Source organism: Alternaria dauci, chromosome 1 (genome assembly GCF_042100115.1).
Source record: "Alternaria dauci strain A2016 chromosome 1, whole genome shotgun sequence".
In the NCBI taxonomy this organism is placed as follows: Eukaryota; Fungi; Ascomycota; class Dothideomycetes; order Pleosporales; family Pleosporaceae; genus Alternaria; species Alternaria dauci.
Window position 1 is genome coordinate 4,077,014 of NC_091272.1, and position 17,464 is coordinate 4,094,477.

At 50.8% G+C, this 17,464-nt stretch overlaps 6 protein-coding genes across 6 annotated transcripts; 3 read left to right on the top strand and 3 right to left on the bottom strand.

Moving 5' to 3' along the window:
- Window positions 1-314: 314 nt before the first annotated feature.
- On the top strand, window positions 315-962 carry ACET3X_001270 (uncharacterized protein; the record flags this gene model as incomplete). Its single annotated transcript, XM_069446542.1, has 2 exons — window positions 315-404; window positions 543-962. 2 exons carry the CDS (start codon window positions 315-317, stop codon window positions 960-962), a joined length of 510 nt encoding a protein of 169 aa, XP_069311512.1.
- A 486-nt stretch (window positions 963-1,448) lies between these two features.
- ACET3X_001271 (uncharacterized protein) lies at window positions 1,449-2,700 on the bottom strand (the record flags this gene model as incomplete). The annotated part of the gene is made up of 3 exons (XM_069446543.1): window positions 1,449-2,038; window positions 2,089-2,301; window positions 2,349-2,700. The coding sequence occupies 3 exons, from the start codon at window positions 2,698-2,700 to the stop codon at window positions 1,449-1,451; spliced, it is 1,155 nt and encodes a 384-aa protein (XP_069311513.1).
- Window positions 2,701-7,939: 5,239 nt separating this feature from the next.
- Window positions 7,940-9,156, bottom strand: ACET3X_001272 (uncharacterized protein). The gene has a single exon (XM_069446545.1). The coding sequence runs from the start codon at window positions 9,119-9,121 to the stop codon at window positions 8,048-8,050; it is 1,074 nt and encodes a 357-aa protein (XP_069311514.1). The 5' UTR covers window positions 9,122-9,156; the 3' UTR covers window positions 7,940-8,047.
- A 556-nt stretch (window positions 9,157-9,712) lies between these two features.
- Window positions 9,713-10,617, top strand: ACET3X_001273 (uncharacterized protein). The gene is made up of 3 exons (XM_069446546.1): window positions 9,713-10,083; window positions 10,138-10,300; window positions 10,349-10,617. The coding sequence occupies exons 1-3, from the start codon at window positions 9,862-9,864 to the stop codon at window positions 10,420-10,422; spliced, it is 459 nt and encodes a 152-aa protein (XP_069311515.1). The 5' UTR covers window positions 9,713-9,861; the 3' UTR covers window positions 10,423-10,617.
- Window positions 10,618-10,829: 212 nt separating this feature from the next.
- ACET3X_001274 (uncharacterized protein) lies at window positions 10,830-11,457 on the top strand. Its single transcript, XM_069446547.1, has 2 exons — window positions 10,830-11,007; window positions 11,058-11,457. Exons 1-2 carry the CDS (start codon window positions 10,962-10,964, stop codon window positions 11,210-11,212), a joined length of 201 nt encoding a protein of 66 aa, XP_069311516.1. The 5' UTR covers window positions 10,830-10,961; the 3' UTR covers window positions 11,213-11,457.
- Window positions 11,458-11,777: 320 nt separating this feature from the next.
- Window positions 11,778-14,700, bottom strand: ACET3X_001275 (uncharacterized protein). The gene is made up of 6 exons (XM_069446548.1): window positions 14,227-14,700; window positions 13,977-14,177; window positions 13,524-13,923; window positions 12,952-13,385; window positions 12,330-12,899; window positions 11,778-12,265 (listed from the first exon to the last, which is right to left on the bottom strand). The coding sequence occupies exons 1-5, from the start codon at window positions 14,581-14,583 to the stop codon at window positions 12,480-12,482; spliced, it is 1,812 nt and encodes a 603-aa protein (XP_069311517.1). The 5' UTR covers window positions 14,584-14,700; the 3' UTR covers window positions 11,778-12,265; window positions 12,330-12,479.
- Between the last annotated feature and the right edge of the window lie 2,764 nt (window positions 14,701-17,464).

Consider the following 17,464-nt stretch of genomic DNA (forward strand, 5'->3'; position numbering starts at 1 on the left):
CAGTATCTAGTCTTCCTCATCGGCGATCACGAGCAAGACTTTCCTCGAATGTAAAGCCACGGAATTCACAACCGACGTCAGGTATCCGCTCAGCTCGGAAATGCCCTACACCAACGATGGCTGTTCTAGTGGGAGTTGGCATGACATCAGCTCGACGTCAAATGGTGACGCTATCATATAGAAGTATAGAATGCCCCAAATGGGATCACTCTTGTTTGAAATACAACATCAGCTCAAATACCTCGGAATTTCTACAGCTTACTCTTCAATCACTTCAAATCGCAACCTTAGCACATCAAACGCATATTGCAAACATGAGCCAAAACCAGAACCCCGATGCCGTCAGCGATGGACGTGAGTTCGCTGGACACATCAAGCCCAGTGAGCCCCTTATGAGCGGCGGTGTAAGTATATCATGTCAATCTCCTCGTGCCCATCCCGATCGTCATAGGCATCGTCCTCTCCGGGACGAAACACAAGCCGGCATCAGACACTGCTTGTCTCCTCGTTTGACACGGTCGTACTTGACTAACGCGTCTCAGCATCAACCCGGAAAGCTGGTTGGTAACGATGCCGTCCCCGAATTCAACGCACAAACCCTCCCCGCCGGCACCGCCCCAGCATCCAAGACTTTCCAACCCAATCCCGACCTCAACAACCAAAAAATGTACCATCAAGCGTCCGACACGCTCCAAGGCGCCACTTCGGGTGACGTTCACACCGGTCTCGGCCACCCAGGTCAAGGTCAGACTTCACAAGAGCTTCACGATGGATCAAGTAAGGGTCAAGGCCTGTCTGGTCTTGCAGGTAACGTCAAGGACCAGCAAACTGGTGGTGCTATCGAGACACTAAAGGATGACCCTACACATGCTGCCCAGAGGAATCTCAACGACGTGCCTACTGGTCAGAGGGGTAACACTGGTGGAGCTGCTGCCGAGGAGAGAGAGCCTTCGTCAGCATAGATACTTTCTTCACAGCATACATTTTTGTGATAATACGGGATGCAACAATACACTGTCAATCAGCTCTGCTTACAAAATGTGGGATCCCAGTTGTAACCTAATCCCAAGTGGGTGGGAGGAATGAATTGATTTGTCCGACTCATGTTGCTCATTAATGTCAGTGGGGCTCTACTATGATCATGTGCTTTCGTGGTGACTACGAGTAAGGTTCGGCAGATCCACGTCCTAAATTGAATGGAGGATGATTAGTCATTCTCCCGACGCTAGCAATAGTAGCACTTAGGGTCAACGATTATGTTCCTATAGACAATATTTGGAAGATCAAGACCGATTTGTTTCTATGGTTTCTCGTTGGATGGTGCTTTCGTAGTCATCACACGAATGCCATGGTAGAGACATGCAAAATCGTACATCTTCAGTACGAAGGTGACAAGATCAACCCAAGTGTCGGGGTTTGATTTTGTAATGCTAGCAACAACACCACGTTTATCTCCTTCCTTGGGGACCAGACAAAATGCACCCGTCAGCACACTCTGGATCTGTGCTGTTGTAAGCAATTTGTCCAACACTGCCGCCAGGCTCGATGCTAGGGTCGCGTGGGCTCTGGAACATACGTCCAGTCTCTGGCGAGAGTAGTGTCTCGATAATATCACCAAACGGGTTTCGGATGTGAGCAATGGGCTGGCCTTTGGTAACTGGCTCATCGACAGCCACGAGCCTCTCGACGAATCCTCCGTATTGTGACCATGTATCGTGGAAAGTAGTGATCATGTATGTGTTGCTTAGATCGGGCTCCACGGTTTCGTTGGTAGGTGTGATCTTGAGGTCGACCATGACGCGGTTCACGTAATCGACTACGCGGTCGATCAGGCTGTTGTTCCAGACTTTTGCCTGGCCCATCTCCACAGTGAGTGAAGGAATACCGTAATCGACAAAAGTTGTCTCAATGGATCCTGGCTCACCGGGATCAATCTTGAGAGTATCGGGTTGGAGGAGCTTGGCAAGACGCTCCACGTAGGGGAGGCGGAAGTCGGAGTAGCACCAAAGCGAAGTCTCTCCGCCAGAGCTGGGCGTATCTGCACCGAAATTAGTTCAGTGTTGTTGAGACCGGATTCAGTGGGCTTACGGAGATCAATGCCAACATCCACGTTGGATGTATTCGCCCAAATTTGGTTCCATATGTTGTAAGCTAGGATCTGAGGGCCGCTACCCCCTTCCGTCGCTGCAGTACCAGGGAAGATGCGGTTGACGTTTGTGAGCGATCCTGATGCGCCCGAGGTGAAATAGTTTCGCTGGTTCAAATAGATACCCATAGGATTCACAGTGGGAATACCAATAACTACCGCCAAGTTAGCAATGATCTCCGCAGATATTCATGCAGCGTACCTGTGCCATTGAGCGTTGCGACTTGGTCCTGAAGCTGCTCGAAGATGCGTTGCACCACTCGAACCGGGTTTAGCTCGTCGCCATGGATGGAAGCTGAGAGCGACAGCTTCTTGCCCGTTTCCAAACTTTCTGGGGTTCCACGTGCAACCATGATCGGTATGTGAACAGGGTGACCGCCATTGAGCTCACCAGCTCGCATGTAGTATTTCGAGACAGTCTGTGGAGGCACATCAGCAAGGTCAAGGCCGCTGATGACCGGGACACCGTTGACGACATCGCCGGTAAAGTTCACAGCAGATACGCTGCCCGTGAGGACTACGGTAGCCGCGACTGCGATGGAAAAGAGTTGCATCGTCGCGTTAGCTAACTGACACCCAAACGTTTGTGTTCGGCTCACCCACTCTGCCCAGGTGCTTTATACTTTTGTCATGCCGCGATAAGAGTCCAGCCATCGCAGTTCCGTGGGCCATCTAGCTCACGCTCTTTGCGCAAACAGGAAGGTCAACATGGGCTTTGTCCACATAAGTGACGATGCCCAGGAAAAACTGCATGCCAATGCTCGGCGTCTTACAAAGGCCGAACCCAGGTTGCTGGACCGCGGTATTACTTATGGTCAGAGTTTGGCCGGTCCCCTGGCGATCAGCATGCCGCTGGGGAAAAATTCCATGGCTTTGAGAAGGTGGTCGAGTAGCTTCGAAAGTCGTGAGGCGTTTGAGGGTTCGAGCTACCGGTAGCTCCCGCGACTCATGCATAGCCGATATCGATAAGCGTATTTGTTCGTCTAGATACACCATGATCATAGTGAGCTTCCTCAGACTTGTCATCAATCTCGGCGCATCCGGGTTCTTTTGACTTGGAGCTATCGGAACGCTCCCCCTTCTGGCCCAGGCGGATGTCAGCAATCAATGTTAATTTTCCAAGCCGAATATCTTGGGCAAGAAGTTTGGAGCCCTGGCCCTACAGCAATGTAAACCTTGGAACTATTACGGACAACATCAGATCTGACAGAGTCTGAAACAATCTCAACCCGTGGTATATAATTCAATTCCTATTGCAGCTGTCATCGTTGAAATAGTCTACGAGCCATCTCACATTTTTGTCAAACCAATTTCCACCACGTTTCTTGCCTCGGTTTCTTACTCCCTCCTGCAGTTCTTGTTTCTCCATGTGCAACTTCTGCGCGGGTATTTCTTCCCATGGCTCTTGCATTGCCTTAATTTCTGCAACTCTATGAGTTCACAAATTGCCACGCTCCAGCTCCTTCTCTGGTTTGGGCCTTCTGAACTTCTTCGGAAAGAAAGAGAAGCGCATCCGGCAGAAGATATAGTGCGGTTGACGATCTCACACTTCGTTCGGGAACGTATAGCAAGGCTCTCCGAAGATGATTGCATAAGCATAACTTCCAAGTATATTTTCCATTCAAGGAGAGGATGGTTTTGAGACATGTTAGCTTGAGGCAAGATCGGTTGCAACACTGTGGAAAGGTGAATTGTCAGTCGACTGTGGGAGACGGTGCAAGGTACTGGTCGCTGGCTCTTGACGTCGTTCCGCTATGTACTGGGATATTGGAGCACTGTGTAAGTGAAACCATACATCCCTTGCTTGCTAAACTACGTGCGTTCTACATCTTCTACCACACCGCCCCCAGCTTTGTGCTCCCAAGGGTCTGAATGGCTTCGGATTTGGTCAAGAACACTGTCAACTCTGAAGTCAACTGCACGTCTGCTCTACCACTCAACTGTGAGTAGCTAAATTCATCTCCATCACCGCCGCTGCGCAAACTTCGACGCTTTTCCCGAGCTTCCATTCTTTCCGTTTCCTATCCCAAGTCATTCTCCTCAGAACGGCGGACAAGATGATAAATGAGTATACCGATAGCCATGCTCAATACCGCCCCGATCAACATCAAGCCCCAAAACTTGAGTCGACGCAGTCGATCTGTCTGATGAAGGCCTCTGTCTTCGCCGAATACACGCAATTCGATGTCTGGAGTGCGGAACATATGCCGATGAGACTCGGTCCCGTCGAGATGAGCAGGGCGTGCGGGACATGCAGATAGATCGACCAGTCGCCGAAAGAATGAGCCTTTGGGTACAGGGCGCGGCGGGAGTTTGGAAGGGAAGATTGAGGAGACTTGCTCTGGGGACGGACGCTTGAACTGCGTGCAACTAAGCGCTGGCGGCGTAGAAGAGTCACGAGCAGTGCACGAATTGCTTGCATCGGTGTGGTTGGCGCTGAGCGGCTCTGCTCCCGTAGCCTCAAGGCTAGATCCAGGAGGTTGCAGCTTTGTGCTTCGAGGTAGGGCTCCGTAGGTAGAGTCTGCTGCTGTTTGAGTATCCTTCCTGTTGAGACTGTTGGGCTTGAAGGTAGTCGACTCACATGTTGGGCTGCTCCCCGGCTTGATCGGGTTGGCTGCTGAGGCCGGCGTAGCTGCGTTTCCAGCAATCGTATCCGAAACCTGCATTGTAGAGTGGTCGGTAGATTTCCTTTGGACACCGTCGCTTGGGTTTGCTTCGATGAGTTTGTTCTCGTGGTGCGCAATGCTTGTGCCAACTTGGTTCGCCATGTGTTAACGATCGGTTGCGTGACAGTCTTGTGGATTTATCGAGGTCAGTGTGGAACTGAACGAGAGACGAACTACTGTTTGTTTGTCGGTACGCCATGGAAGCAGGTAGAGCGGCAAGGAAGCGCTAGCGCGTGCTACGACTTCACTTTCGTTTCTCGACCTCCCTCTCACTTATCATGAGAGCTCGTACACATAGACTCTACCCAATCTCATCTCGATCTCGGTACAACAATACATGCACCCTTCATAATCACAGGTGTAGAATCGGTGCTGACAACGCAGTAAGATCATACCTGCCTGGTAGGTACGCTGAGTTATTGTAGGTATGGTACCTACCTAGGTAGTGGTTTGCGTGCTGAGGGAAACGAAAGAAAGCGCTTCACTTCTTCTTTATAGCACCTTACTATGTACCTAGGTAGTGCTTGTGACAGTCTGTTCATGAATAGAATAAGGTAAAACTAATTAATTAGTGTAGGCGACGCAACTAGGGCAGGGGTAGTGAATACTTAGGTGTGATAGATCTAATCTTGCAGGTGACTTTCTCGTTGAAGACGTGAAATAACGAAGGCATTTGTCAAATGTTGCGAGTCTCATTTCAAATTCTTAGGCCCTGCACTTTACTCTATGAATTTCTCCGCGCCACTATTCCTACAGGAAAAAAAGTGTCTTCAACCACCGAAAATATCTCTACTGTGTCTGCACTCTAGGGCGGTAGGGATTCAATATAACTGAGAGCCTTGAGTGGTGTAGGGGTCGGATGTCATCGCGTCGATAACCTGCTGCAAGTTTGCTCATCCGTTAGTTCAGTGGAAGGATGTCCGAAGAACGAGATGTGGGTTTTATACCTGTGAAGCCTGAATACCTCGTAGCTGTGCACGTTACCTAGTGCTTATTGAATGTACGTTGGTCGACTTCCGTAGCCCGTTTGGTCTTTCATCACCAAGGAGGCAAGAGCTGCGTGTATACGATTTGATAGTTACAGATCATAGTGTTACCGAAGATCCACAGAGGGGCTGTGTTGCGAAACCTCTCTAGTGTTGCACCCCCTAAAGGCTATTGTGCCCCACGTGGTTCCTGCCCCGCACAAAGCTTCCGGTAGCACCACATCGGGTCTGTCAACACCAAGACTTCTCGCAAGGCAATCTGGACTACGATGAGTATAATATGAGAGCGATTGGCGGTTCCGTCGTTAGTCTTCACCTTCTAGGCGGCCAGACCATCACGTTCTTTATACACACCCCCGTTTCCAAATACTCATGACTGATTCATTCGATTATATCGTGGTAGGAGGAGGTACTGCTGGAGTGGTAGTCGCATCACGACTCAGGGAATACCTTCCTGATGCGCGCATCGCGTTGTTGGAAGCTGGAGCAAATGCAGTGGACCATCCCAGTGTCAATGATGTCACTGACCCACTGGATTGGACGACACACTTTCAGGAAGGCTTAATGGTCGACTATACAACGACATCGCAAGAGCATCTTGACGATAGAAAGATACCAAACCCTGTTGGACGTCTACTATCCGGGTCAAGTGGCGTCAATGTTGGCATGTGGATGCGTGCATCCACTGCTGATTTGGAGGTGCTTGCAGAAAGAGCAGGCAATGAGAGATTCAGGTATGAGAATCTGCTCAGGTACTACCAGCGTGTGGAAACCCACTTTGATGAGACTGCGGATAAGGATCAGTACGGCTTCGATGGACCAATCCATACAGTTGGAGGGCGAAGGTACCCGCTCAGGAGTGTACTGCAAAAAAGTGCCGAGACTTTAGGTCATAAGTACAATCCAAAAAAGGGTGATCCAGTCGGTCTAGGAGATATCACGCAGTGCTGGCTTGCCACTTCTGACACGACGGCTACGCGGCAACACAGTGCGAAAGTATACAATCTCGAAGGTGTCGAAATCTTTTGCAATGCCCCAGTAGCTCGTATTCTACTTGACGAGTCGAAGCGTGCTACAGCGGTCCAGTTAATTTCAGGTCGTCGAATTATTGCAACCAAGGAAATCGTCATCGCCTGTGGCGCTCACAGAACACCGCAGCTTCTGATGCTATCCGGGATCGGCCCTTCGGATGAGCTCATCCAACACGGGATACGTCAAATTGTAGAATCGCCCGCCGTTGGCCAGAATCTCAGCGACCACAACGTTGTTACGCAATACTATAAACTAAAGGACTCTTCGAAAGGTCTCGCTCGTCCTTTCAACGGTACTATGAAGCCTGAGTATGGTCAGGGGCTTCCGTTCGATTTCGCCCTCTTTGCGAACCTCCCAGCAGCAGAAATAGAGACACATCTTAGAGAAGATGGTATCACTACTGATGACTGGAGCAAGCAGAACCTGCTACTAAAACCACATCGGAGCCACTATCTCAGTATAGCGTGGTACTACCCACTTCTTACCCACGCCACCGCATTTCCGACAGTTCAAGACGATGGTGCTCACATTTCATTATCCGCTTTCCATATGCTTCCCCTGTCCCGTGGTACCATAACACTCTGATCTGCGGATCCCGGCGACGACCCGGTCTGCAATCCACGTTACCTATCCACCAAGACAGATCGCTTTATCCTTAGACGGGCCATACGTGAAAACCTTCGCCTTATCGAAACAGAACCACTTGCATTGGAGATCGAGGGCGAAGTGCCACCTACAAATCCGAGATTCCCAGCGCTGACATCTGCAAGCAGCGACGAGGAAATCGATGCAAGAATCAAAGCTTTTGCAGTCACCATAGCCCATCCAATGGGGACTTGCACTCTAGGAACAGTGCTAGATGATGAATTTAGGGTCAAGCGAACGAAGGGACTGAGGGTTTGCGATGCTAGTGTGTTTCCAGAACCAATTGCTGCGATGCCGAGTTTTACGATCTATGCGTTAGCGGAGCTGTGTGCTGAACTTATTGCGAAGGAGGTCTGAAACTTGTGATGATTCTCTCCAAAATCTTGGTTTTTTCGACCGAACTCGAAAAGGATGAACAAGCTGTCAATAGAGAGAATGCGCAAGGGCGAAGAGTGACGATCAAATAAACCAATATATATTGTTTCCATTGTTCAAGATTACTGACAGAAATCCAGGAAGGCATTGCGCATTCCACCGTGTTCACGACTACCTACAGTGGTGACAACCACCGATTATACAATATCCACCTTGTGGATCTCAACGTAACCAGAGTCTAGCTTCGGCACCTCGACCCTCAAAACACCATCCTCAAGCTTCGCCGTGATACCATCGGTATCAACGTTCGCTGGGTTCGCCCTCGTCCCAAGACGAATCTTCCTCTCAAAGGCCCCGACCTTGCGCTCATTCAGGGCAAGTGTCTTCAAGAAGTCTTCGTCACCAGGGCGATATATGACACCGGCTAAGCTTAGCTCGCTTTTCTCAGCGTCCCAGTTCACACCAACGTCTTCTTTCTTGGCACCAGGGAGCGAGACGTGAACGACATAGGCGGATTCCGTGTCGAAGATGTCGGCGTCGGGTGTGTAGTCCTCGGACTCATTGGCTTTGGTAGTGTTGGTGGTATTGAAAGAGCTGGTGTCGGTGAATTGGTTGAAGAACTGCGCAGCGAATGCAGAGGGATCAAAGGAGTTCCAGGGGTTATCACCAGCACCAAATGGTCCGCCGCTCATGTATTGCCTACCTGAAGCAGGCCCTCTGCGTGCCCAAGGGCCCCAGCCTCCGCGGTGACCACCGTGATGGGGTCCGTGACGAGGTGAGCTGCCATAGGGATGGTGGGCATGGTGTGTTCCAGCACCACCTAGGCCACCGGGACTACAGCGTCCTCGACGTCCCCCGCCGCAGCGACCTTGTGGGAGGCCACCGTGGTGTGCGTCACGGTCCGGCCCAGAGGCTCTTGAAGGACCTTCGCCATTGCCATTCTCGGCGTTTATCCCATCATTCTTCTCGGTCTCCGCCTGTTCTGTGGCTTCCTGGTTCTTCTCATGCGCAGATCCGTCGTCATGGTGCTCATGGCGTCTATGGGGAGGTCCTCCTCGATAGGGCATTCCCCTGCCGCCACCAAGAAATTGTCCACTCCATCTGAATGGAGCAAAAGGGTCTTGGGAGCTGTGAGGAGGTACTTCGCGATCGTCGTCGGTCTCATCGTTGAGGTCCTGGGGAAAGACGGGGTGTCGTGAGCCTTGCTGCTCGAGACCAGCGATAAAGTCCCAGAAGGGAGCAGAATTATTCATGTAAGCAACGGATGGCATTTTAGTAATTGGAGTTGTGTGGTAGTGATGGAGCGAAGTGATGATTAAATGCAATGACCTACCTTTTCGGGTGTCTTATACAAAGCACACGACTCTAGGCATCAAGTTTCACGTGCAAGCGTACGTATGTGCATCCCCTCTTGACCTTACTCGCCACGCAGCCTTGTCGGTGACCAAGCGTGCCTTTGACGGCCAGAAACCAATGGCTCGCCATTCTGTGACTCTGGAAGAAGGTGCTAGAACTCAGCAGAAGAGAGCGTGGACGATAGGCTTCTAGGGGCGCCTCTAGAGCATTGACTAGCCAGATGGTGAGTAGGCAAACAGGTGTTGCGCGTCCAAACGTTGGGGCAGATCGGGGCACGGGTTCCTCCGTTGTGGCGGTGGCTGTGGTGGCGCGAGAAGGCCTGGCGTCAGGCATGTTTTGAGGGTGTGTTCACATTTCTCCACATAGGTCAGGAGGACCAGTGGGGATGCGTCGCTTTCCTACTTTTTGCCACATCCGCACTGGGTCGGGAGGTGTAGAGGAGGGGTGGCTGTATGCAGAGGAGGGGTAGGTAGCTGCAGTTTGCAGTGTCGCAGCTTTGCTATGACGTTACTACCGGTAGTCTGCCACAAAGTGTGTGCCCCACCAAACTTCTCACCCGCCCTACAACCATCACCACCAATCTCCTTTCAATCAACCGCAATCCTCGCCAGAACCAATCAACACACCCCCAATTGTACCACCTGCCGAGTCAAACATGTCCGGAAGCATCCCCACGTCCACATCAGTCAGCGAGTCGGCTGTCATCGACGCGTCCTTCAGCGACGTGTGGCACCTGATCAAACTCCAGGACTTCAGCAAGTTCTGGTCCAAGCTCGACAAGAGCGAATTCGTCAAGGGAACTTCAGAGGAGACGGACATTGTCAAGTGGACCTTCAAGGACGGCACCGAGCTCGAGGTCAAGCAAGAGGAGCACTCTGTACGTGATGCAGGCATACCAGCAAACCCTGCAGTTACTGACTTGTGTGCATAGTCAATCGACCACTTCATCACTTACTCGGTCATTACCTCCAAGCCCGAGCTCTCTTACTCTTCCGTCGTCTCAACTATCCGCGTATACCCCGTCACTTCCGGCACCCACGAGAACAAGACCTTCATCACATGGTCTGGCAACTTCAGCAGTGATGCCGATGCTAGTACGTCAACACAACATCTCTACCATAAAGTTTCTCTGACACAAGTAGGCGTGATTCAGGATGCCAAGTTCAAGCGCCGCGAAGCCCTTGCCGATCTCGCCAAAGTTGCTTCCAAGAAATAGGTTTCGGGCCATCGGGGCCTGACTTTGTCCCAAGTTGAAAGGCTCATGCAGTAGAAGACAAAGTTGTGGTGACCCGCCTTGTGCAATGGACCGCAACGATAATGGTGATGAGGACGATCTGAGAATCATGCATCAATGGACTCAAGTTGTGCGGGTTAGCATAGCAACACCGATCAGAATATAACGTTTAAGAACTCTTCTAGCTCTGTCCAGATACCCATTTCCTTATTCATGACGGCACAAAGACCTCCGCACCGGGTTTGCTGACCACCCCTCGTCTATGATACTTGGCACGGCCAAGGGAGTGCTCAGCCACTCTGCCTGCACTGAGGCGAATCCTTCGGCTTGCAAAATCGCCTATTTATGGCAACACCGCGGACTGCTACCATGACTGAAGCATCCAACATCAGCACCCTGATATCTGCGTGTCGACACCATTACCATAAAAGATTTTCTCTAACGTCTAATTTACCATTGGAGGAACCAGCACTGCGCTGCCTACGATCGCCGACCTATTGTCTAATCACCGACACATCACTATGGACGGCGCAGGAATCGGAGCAAGTTCATTCAGTAAAGCAGAATGTGTGGTGACTTGTGACTCTCGCAATAGGTTGCACGCTAACTTGTCGTAGTAAAGAAACAAATAAAGCTTGAAGAACAAAAGAAGGTCGATGAGAAGACCGATCTAACCAAGAATAAAGATGATCTGGAAGAGGGTGAGGACAGGAGAAAGAAGGGCAGGGTGAACCGATGGATCAATTATGCAATGTCGAGTCTTGCTGGCTAAAGGTCAAGTTGCGAGACGACTCGCAAATATGTGTTGGTACAAGGAAGTCGTTGTACAACCTGAGTACAACGCTCCTGATCAGGATGCGTGAAACGATCATGCTACCGAATCACGCGCATCTACAGTAGTATGCAATGTTCGGTTGTGTGACCAGATTAATCGCTTTCCCGTTGTCGTCCCAACCTGCAGCTGTATATGCGCACAAAGTATATCACTGCTGTTGAAGCTTTTTCTGTCAGCACACTACCTGCATTAGAACCTCACAGTTCTGTAGAATTGGCTGACAGTCGAAATGCTAAGGATGAGTAGAACACGTAGAACGCTGCATGCACTGAGGAGACATGCCTGTGGTACCGTTGCATGAACAGCTCAGCCTCAAAGTCAGCGAGCATGCCCATGATTGATGGCAAGACTAAATTCATTTCGACTTGCAAAAACTCTCCTCTGGAAGAAGAGCTGTGAATGTTAAACCACCTGCACGGACCTCATCACAGAACGCAACGTGGGAGAAATGACGTCGAGAGAGCAGGGTCAGGAGCCCTAGGCGCAAGATACAATAGCTTTGCCTCAATTGAAACATGCAGGAACCTAGAAACCAGCGATAGGTGGAAAAATCCTCTCGTCTCCTTTCATGGGAGGTTGATCAAAACGACGTCAGCCCTAGTACAAAGGCTAGAGGTGCCGCCAACTGCCCGCTATCGCACTTGGCCCTTTCTTTTTTCTTTCTTTTCCCAGCGACGAGGCTTCAGTATGCGGCCACTCTGACTAATGCTGCGCGCTCGAATAGCCTACCATCCTACCGTTTGTTGGGTTCTGCATGGTGCCCAGGTGTGCTTGAGGCCGAGGCTGTACCAAGGAAAAGCAAATGGGTAGCGGACAGAACGTCGACATCGTCGGCACCATTGCTACAGAAACCTGAAGTACGATGACGGGATGCTGATCGCCAAAAGAGGTTGAGGATGGCGATCGGGATAAACTGATGATGCCCGGGAAGTGAAAACACTTTCTCGCTGCAGGGTCACAATGTGTAATTCCGTTCATGACCGTACCCAACTGTGAATGTAGGTCAGAGAACGGATTGATCAAAGAGGTTGTTGATTGTATGATAAGTTCTTACCACAGGTAAAACGCCTAGTACCAAGCACAGCGCGCCGATGAAACCGTAATATGATGCCAGCTTACTACGGCATTCATGACTGTTGACCATTATTAAAAAAAAAGGTGGTATATGTAAATGGAAGAAAAAAGACATCGCTGCCGAGGCTACCTATAGCCCAGAATCTCCGGGGAAGAGTATACCACCAGGATGAAACAACCTGTGATACGTTTGCCAGTTCTTGCACGTCCTCTTCATTTCAGCAAATCCATCCTTGGCCTTGATCTCAGACGAGCGCTCAAGGAACTGTACGCCAAGACCGGCCGCTACATGGAAGGGGATATGGCAGTGCATCAGCCATGCTCCTGGGTTGTCAGACTCAAAGGCGAGGACGAGGTAACCTCTAGCGGGCAGGTTGGCTGTGTCTCGGCGGATGGGGTTGTTGGTCTTGAGTCGGGAGATGTCACCATTCCAGACCGCATTCTCCTGCTGGTCCAAAACGTAGAAGTCGTGACCATGAAGATGGATGGGATGGGGCAGTGGTGGCGCAGTGTTGTTGGTGGTGTCTTGTTGGATGACCCAGTATTGCCACTACAGTTACTGTTAGTCGTGGAAGGTTCAATGTGCAACGCTGTGGACCCACCTGGTGCTTTTCGTCGACTTCGAACACATGTCGGTTGTTTCCATACGTGACGTTTCCATCCAACACATCCTGTAGTGTGGGTCGATCGAGGTCGATTCCCATCGGATTACCATTTACGAGCCACTGTACCAGTCCCTGGCTCTGTGTTACATCGCTAGTGTAGTTGTCGTTGAAACCGAAAGTCAACGATTCGGGCATCTCCTGGGGAACATTCGTCTTGGAGTACGGGATGATGTTTTGTTCGTCATAACAACCCACTGGGAGAACACGGGCAGTCGAATTGGGCTCCCCAGCTGGTGCGCCAGCATAGCGGAATATGCTCTTGATATTCGCCGCATTTGCATTGGGACCGTCGCATCTGCCACCAGTACCTACACGCCACCAGTAATTGCCAATAGGCTCGGTTGCGTTAATGATTATCTCATAACGTTGACCTAGTGACCATGTTAGTGAAACGTTCTCTAGCAGCAGTTATCGTGGCGGTATTCTCGTGGGCGGGGGCGTGTCGCACAGGCCCATGTTGTGAGAACCGCAACGGGCGGGTAGATAGTGAACGACCCAGCTCAACTTACCAACTGAAAGAACAAGGTTGTCGGTCCAGAAAGGCTCAATTGGTGTGAAGTCGGCAGATATAACCTGAAAAGAGTGTCCATCAAGGCCGACATGCAGGTAGTTGTTGATACCAGTGTTGACAAGTCGCAACAGATGCGTCTTTCCAGGGGTAAGGATCGTCTCTGCGTATTTTCCCCCTGCGGCGGACGTCATCGTGCCATTGATGAGAACGTTGTCTGCAACTGGAGGACCATTGGCATGAACAGCTGCGGCATTCACTGTGAATGTGGTCGCGTGGAACCAGTCTGTCATCGGCAGCACACCAAGATCGATGTCATAGTTCGCCGTTGCTGGGCCCCGTATGATCATGGGGCCCACAAGACCATCGCCATACTGTACAGAATAGTGCGAGTGATACCACTGTGGTTGTCAGAAATATTTTGATCACATGTTGCACTAGTGGGGAGGCTTACCGTGGTGCCGTATTGTGTCGCCTTGAATTTGTAGACTTTGGAGTCACCAGGCGCAATTGGGCATTCGGTGATGCCGTTGACACCATCTTGCTCATTTGATCCAAGTTGCCTTAGACCATGCCAATGCAAACCTGTCCCGTTGGTTTGGAGGTCATTAGTTACGGTTATCTCAAGGTCATCGCCCCAGTCTGCCAGGATGGTCTACAATATGTCAGTAGAGACACGAAAAATTTGCGGTTGATGTGCTTACGGGTCCAGGCGTTTGGCCGTTGATCAGCAAGACTGGTCTCTCAAAACCATCCGGGGCTCCCGTGCTATTCGTAATCGTCAAATGGTACTTGACGGTCTTTCCAGTATTTGGCCAGTGGAGATCCATGTCCGTATCGATGTTGAAGTCGCCATTCCAGCATCCTCGTGATGTTGGACCGTGGTTGCAGTTCGTCTTGTAGCCCTCTCGTTTTTGATGGCCACTCCATAAGCCTGTTTCTTTCCATGGAACCTCAAGATGTCTAGGTGTGAGATTTTCCACAGAGGGTACTGTCAACGAAGTAACGGATGGCAGGATAAGTCCTAAGGCCGTGGCCGCTTTGAACAAAAAGGCAACCATTATGGATGAAGCAAGAAGGAACGAAGGGACTTAAATGTAGAAGGCAGCTGCCACAGCCTGTAAGCACGAGATCAAACAGGTAGGCCCAGATCAACTAATGTAAAACGGAAAGCGAAAGGCTGGCTGATCGGGTAGACAAAGGATGGTACGAGTGATTATATCTTCACTATGGCAACTTGCCCTGCTGCTCTAGTGGGCCGAGAGATAACCCGGAAAGGCTACCAGCGCCAACAGTGCAGAGTTCCCACCACTAGCTAGTGGTATGATCATTCCATGTAAAGAATACGGCCGCGAGAGTTTCCAAGATCGTCATGAGTACGGCCTACGGCACATGGACGGTAAGGGTGTTGGCTGAGTATGGGCGCCTTGCCCAGAGCTGTGAGCGTAAGATGCGGATGCATATCAGCCCTAAGTATATGAACGGAGATTTCTGAGTGGTCTCTTCTGCCGCAAAGGTTGGCATCACTCGCGTTGCACGACTGAATGCAGCTAGACCTACCGAGCCTCGGCGATGGACATTGACTGAAGATGGCGAGCTAGGCACTCGGCAGAGACGCAGCGGGTGCTGAGTCGTACAAGCAGGCGGTAGCTCCAGCAGGCTGTGATGCTGCATCAAGCGGTGATGTGCCTTGGGTCGCGCAGGAAGTGGGGCATGTGAAGCATAGCTTGACATGTAGAAACATGCAGTAGATGCCGGTATGGGTACTATGCAGAGCCGTCGCCAGGGCTAGCCGTGGAGTCGAGAGCCGCCTCCAGGGCGTGTAAAGCTTGATAGAGGTCAAGCGAGACGACGAAGGGTCTCGGAAGCGCAAGCGAGTCAACAGTTGGCGACGATCTGTGCTATTTCTTACCAGCGCTAAGCTTGGCTGGGGCTAGCGTGTCTGCTGTGTCGGACATCTGTGAGGGGGGCCGGACATCCTCGTCCGACCACAACATCACCACATCACAATATTGACCACTGAGAAGACGTCCTGAGGAAAAGATATGTGGGTTAGACATGGATTTGCGCCTCGACTCGGCTATCATCGCCACTTCTCCAGCTTGCCGTGTCGCTCTCATGACGTTCAGGACTAAGGTCAGACTATTGATATGCATCAGAGCTGCATTGGCCGTCTTGGGCAGCCACAGGCGCTGCGATAGTGTCACCGGAGGCCTCATATCTCCAACAAGATCTTGATGCTTCAACGTTGCCACTTTGACGATACGGCTGGAGCGGATCCATCTCCGCATGCTTGGTTCCAAGCGAAGAAGGCATCGCCGGATCAAGCTCATGGCTACACATCCTCCATACTTGTGGTAATTCGGCAATGTCAAAGTATTCCTGCTCAAGAGCTGAAAGCAGATCGATTGGATGCATCCCAGGCTGCTACATGGCCATTCCCACGTCATCCTTGCCAGCAGCGCCTGCCGGTCATTATCCGCATGCTTACCCCTACCAACTCAGAGCTTTTGACAGAAAGCGAACTTCTAACGGTCTTGTGTCAGATCTGGTGCAGTTTCTTCCATATCAGTGGTTACAACACTGACAGCGAAGAGCGCCACAATATTGAAGGTGCAAAGTGGGTCTGCTTACTTGCATCTTGCAGAGAATCCTTTGCGCAGCACACAATACCTCGTATTGTTTTCCTCAGGTGAGGAGTCAGCCTTATGGTTCTGTTCACCGTAGTATCAGCCACAGCACAGCAAGTGCTTATTCATGTGCATTGATCTCTGGGCATGCTCCTTGGATGCGTCTTCCTCATTTTATTGTGCCGTCATGATTTAGGTCTTTGGTCACAAGTGGGATGATACGAATCTATGGATCGTGAGTGGTAATTGATTGCTTGCTATACCTTGCATGCGAACCGGTCGTTCGGCGTCGCCTAGGTCAGTGCGGTACCTGAAGCGCTTCATCCGCGCGGAAGAAGCAATGTTTGGCGGCGGACATCTCAGTCATAATGCATCATCCATGGATAATTCGTGATCAATGCCCACTCGCCCACGGTTGCGCTCTGCACTACCATGCCGAAGTTCCGGTTGCGATGTACAACAGAAGGTACTGTCGGTACTTCAATGGCCACTCTCATTTAGGATCGGATAATCAGGCCCAGGGTTTGCAAATAACCACTCAATCCGATCCGCTATGTCAATTCTCCTGATCATGAACAGGGATTTAATTTTCCGACATGCATGCATTCCAAAGGCCGTATGACGTCCTTCATCTACTATCCGCTGCACAAGGCAACATGAATCGCGCGGAGCAATCACAACCCTGGCATTAAACTGTCGTCACAACCCGTCATATCTCGAGCTGTTTTGCGTGATCCGGTAGGTCAATTCGTAGCTACCTGCGTCTTGAGGCGTATAGGCGATTCTCGACAGCCGTAACCATGGCAAACTTCACCTGTAAGCTTTCGGAAATTGAGTGATCGCCTTTAAGGTGATCTCAAGTCCGTTCCTGCATCTCAGTCCTTCCCAGGGAGGCTTCGTGGCAACGAAAAAGTTCCGCTATATAGATCAACAACAGGGTATACGAACAAGTGCATGCATCTACATGGATTTTGGACGCACGAACGCCTTAGCATATTCATGCGCGGCACTGCGTAACATATCCTGTCTGCGAATCCCAGACTCAATTCCGGGGTAGCCTGTAATCTGAGATGTGTTGGTAAAGCAGCAATATGTAACGTTGCGTGGGTAATGAGTACAAGGCTTTCATACCCAGCCACGTTGATTTTTGAACGTCGTGTCACAGCTCTGCCCCTGACAACGTACTACAAACGTTGTTCAGACAGCTGTTAGGCGCCATTGGCAACGAGGTTCCACCGATAAGGTGCTACTACAGAATTCTCAACGCCATGCGGTTGTCAGGTACGACTTGCGACATCCAAGACGTACCTAG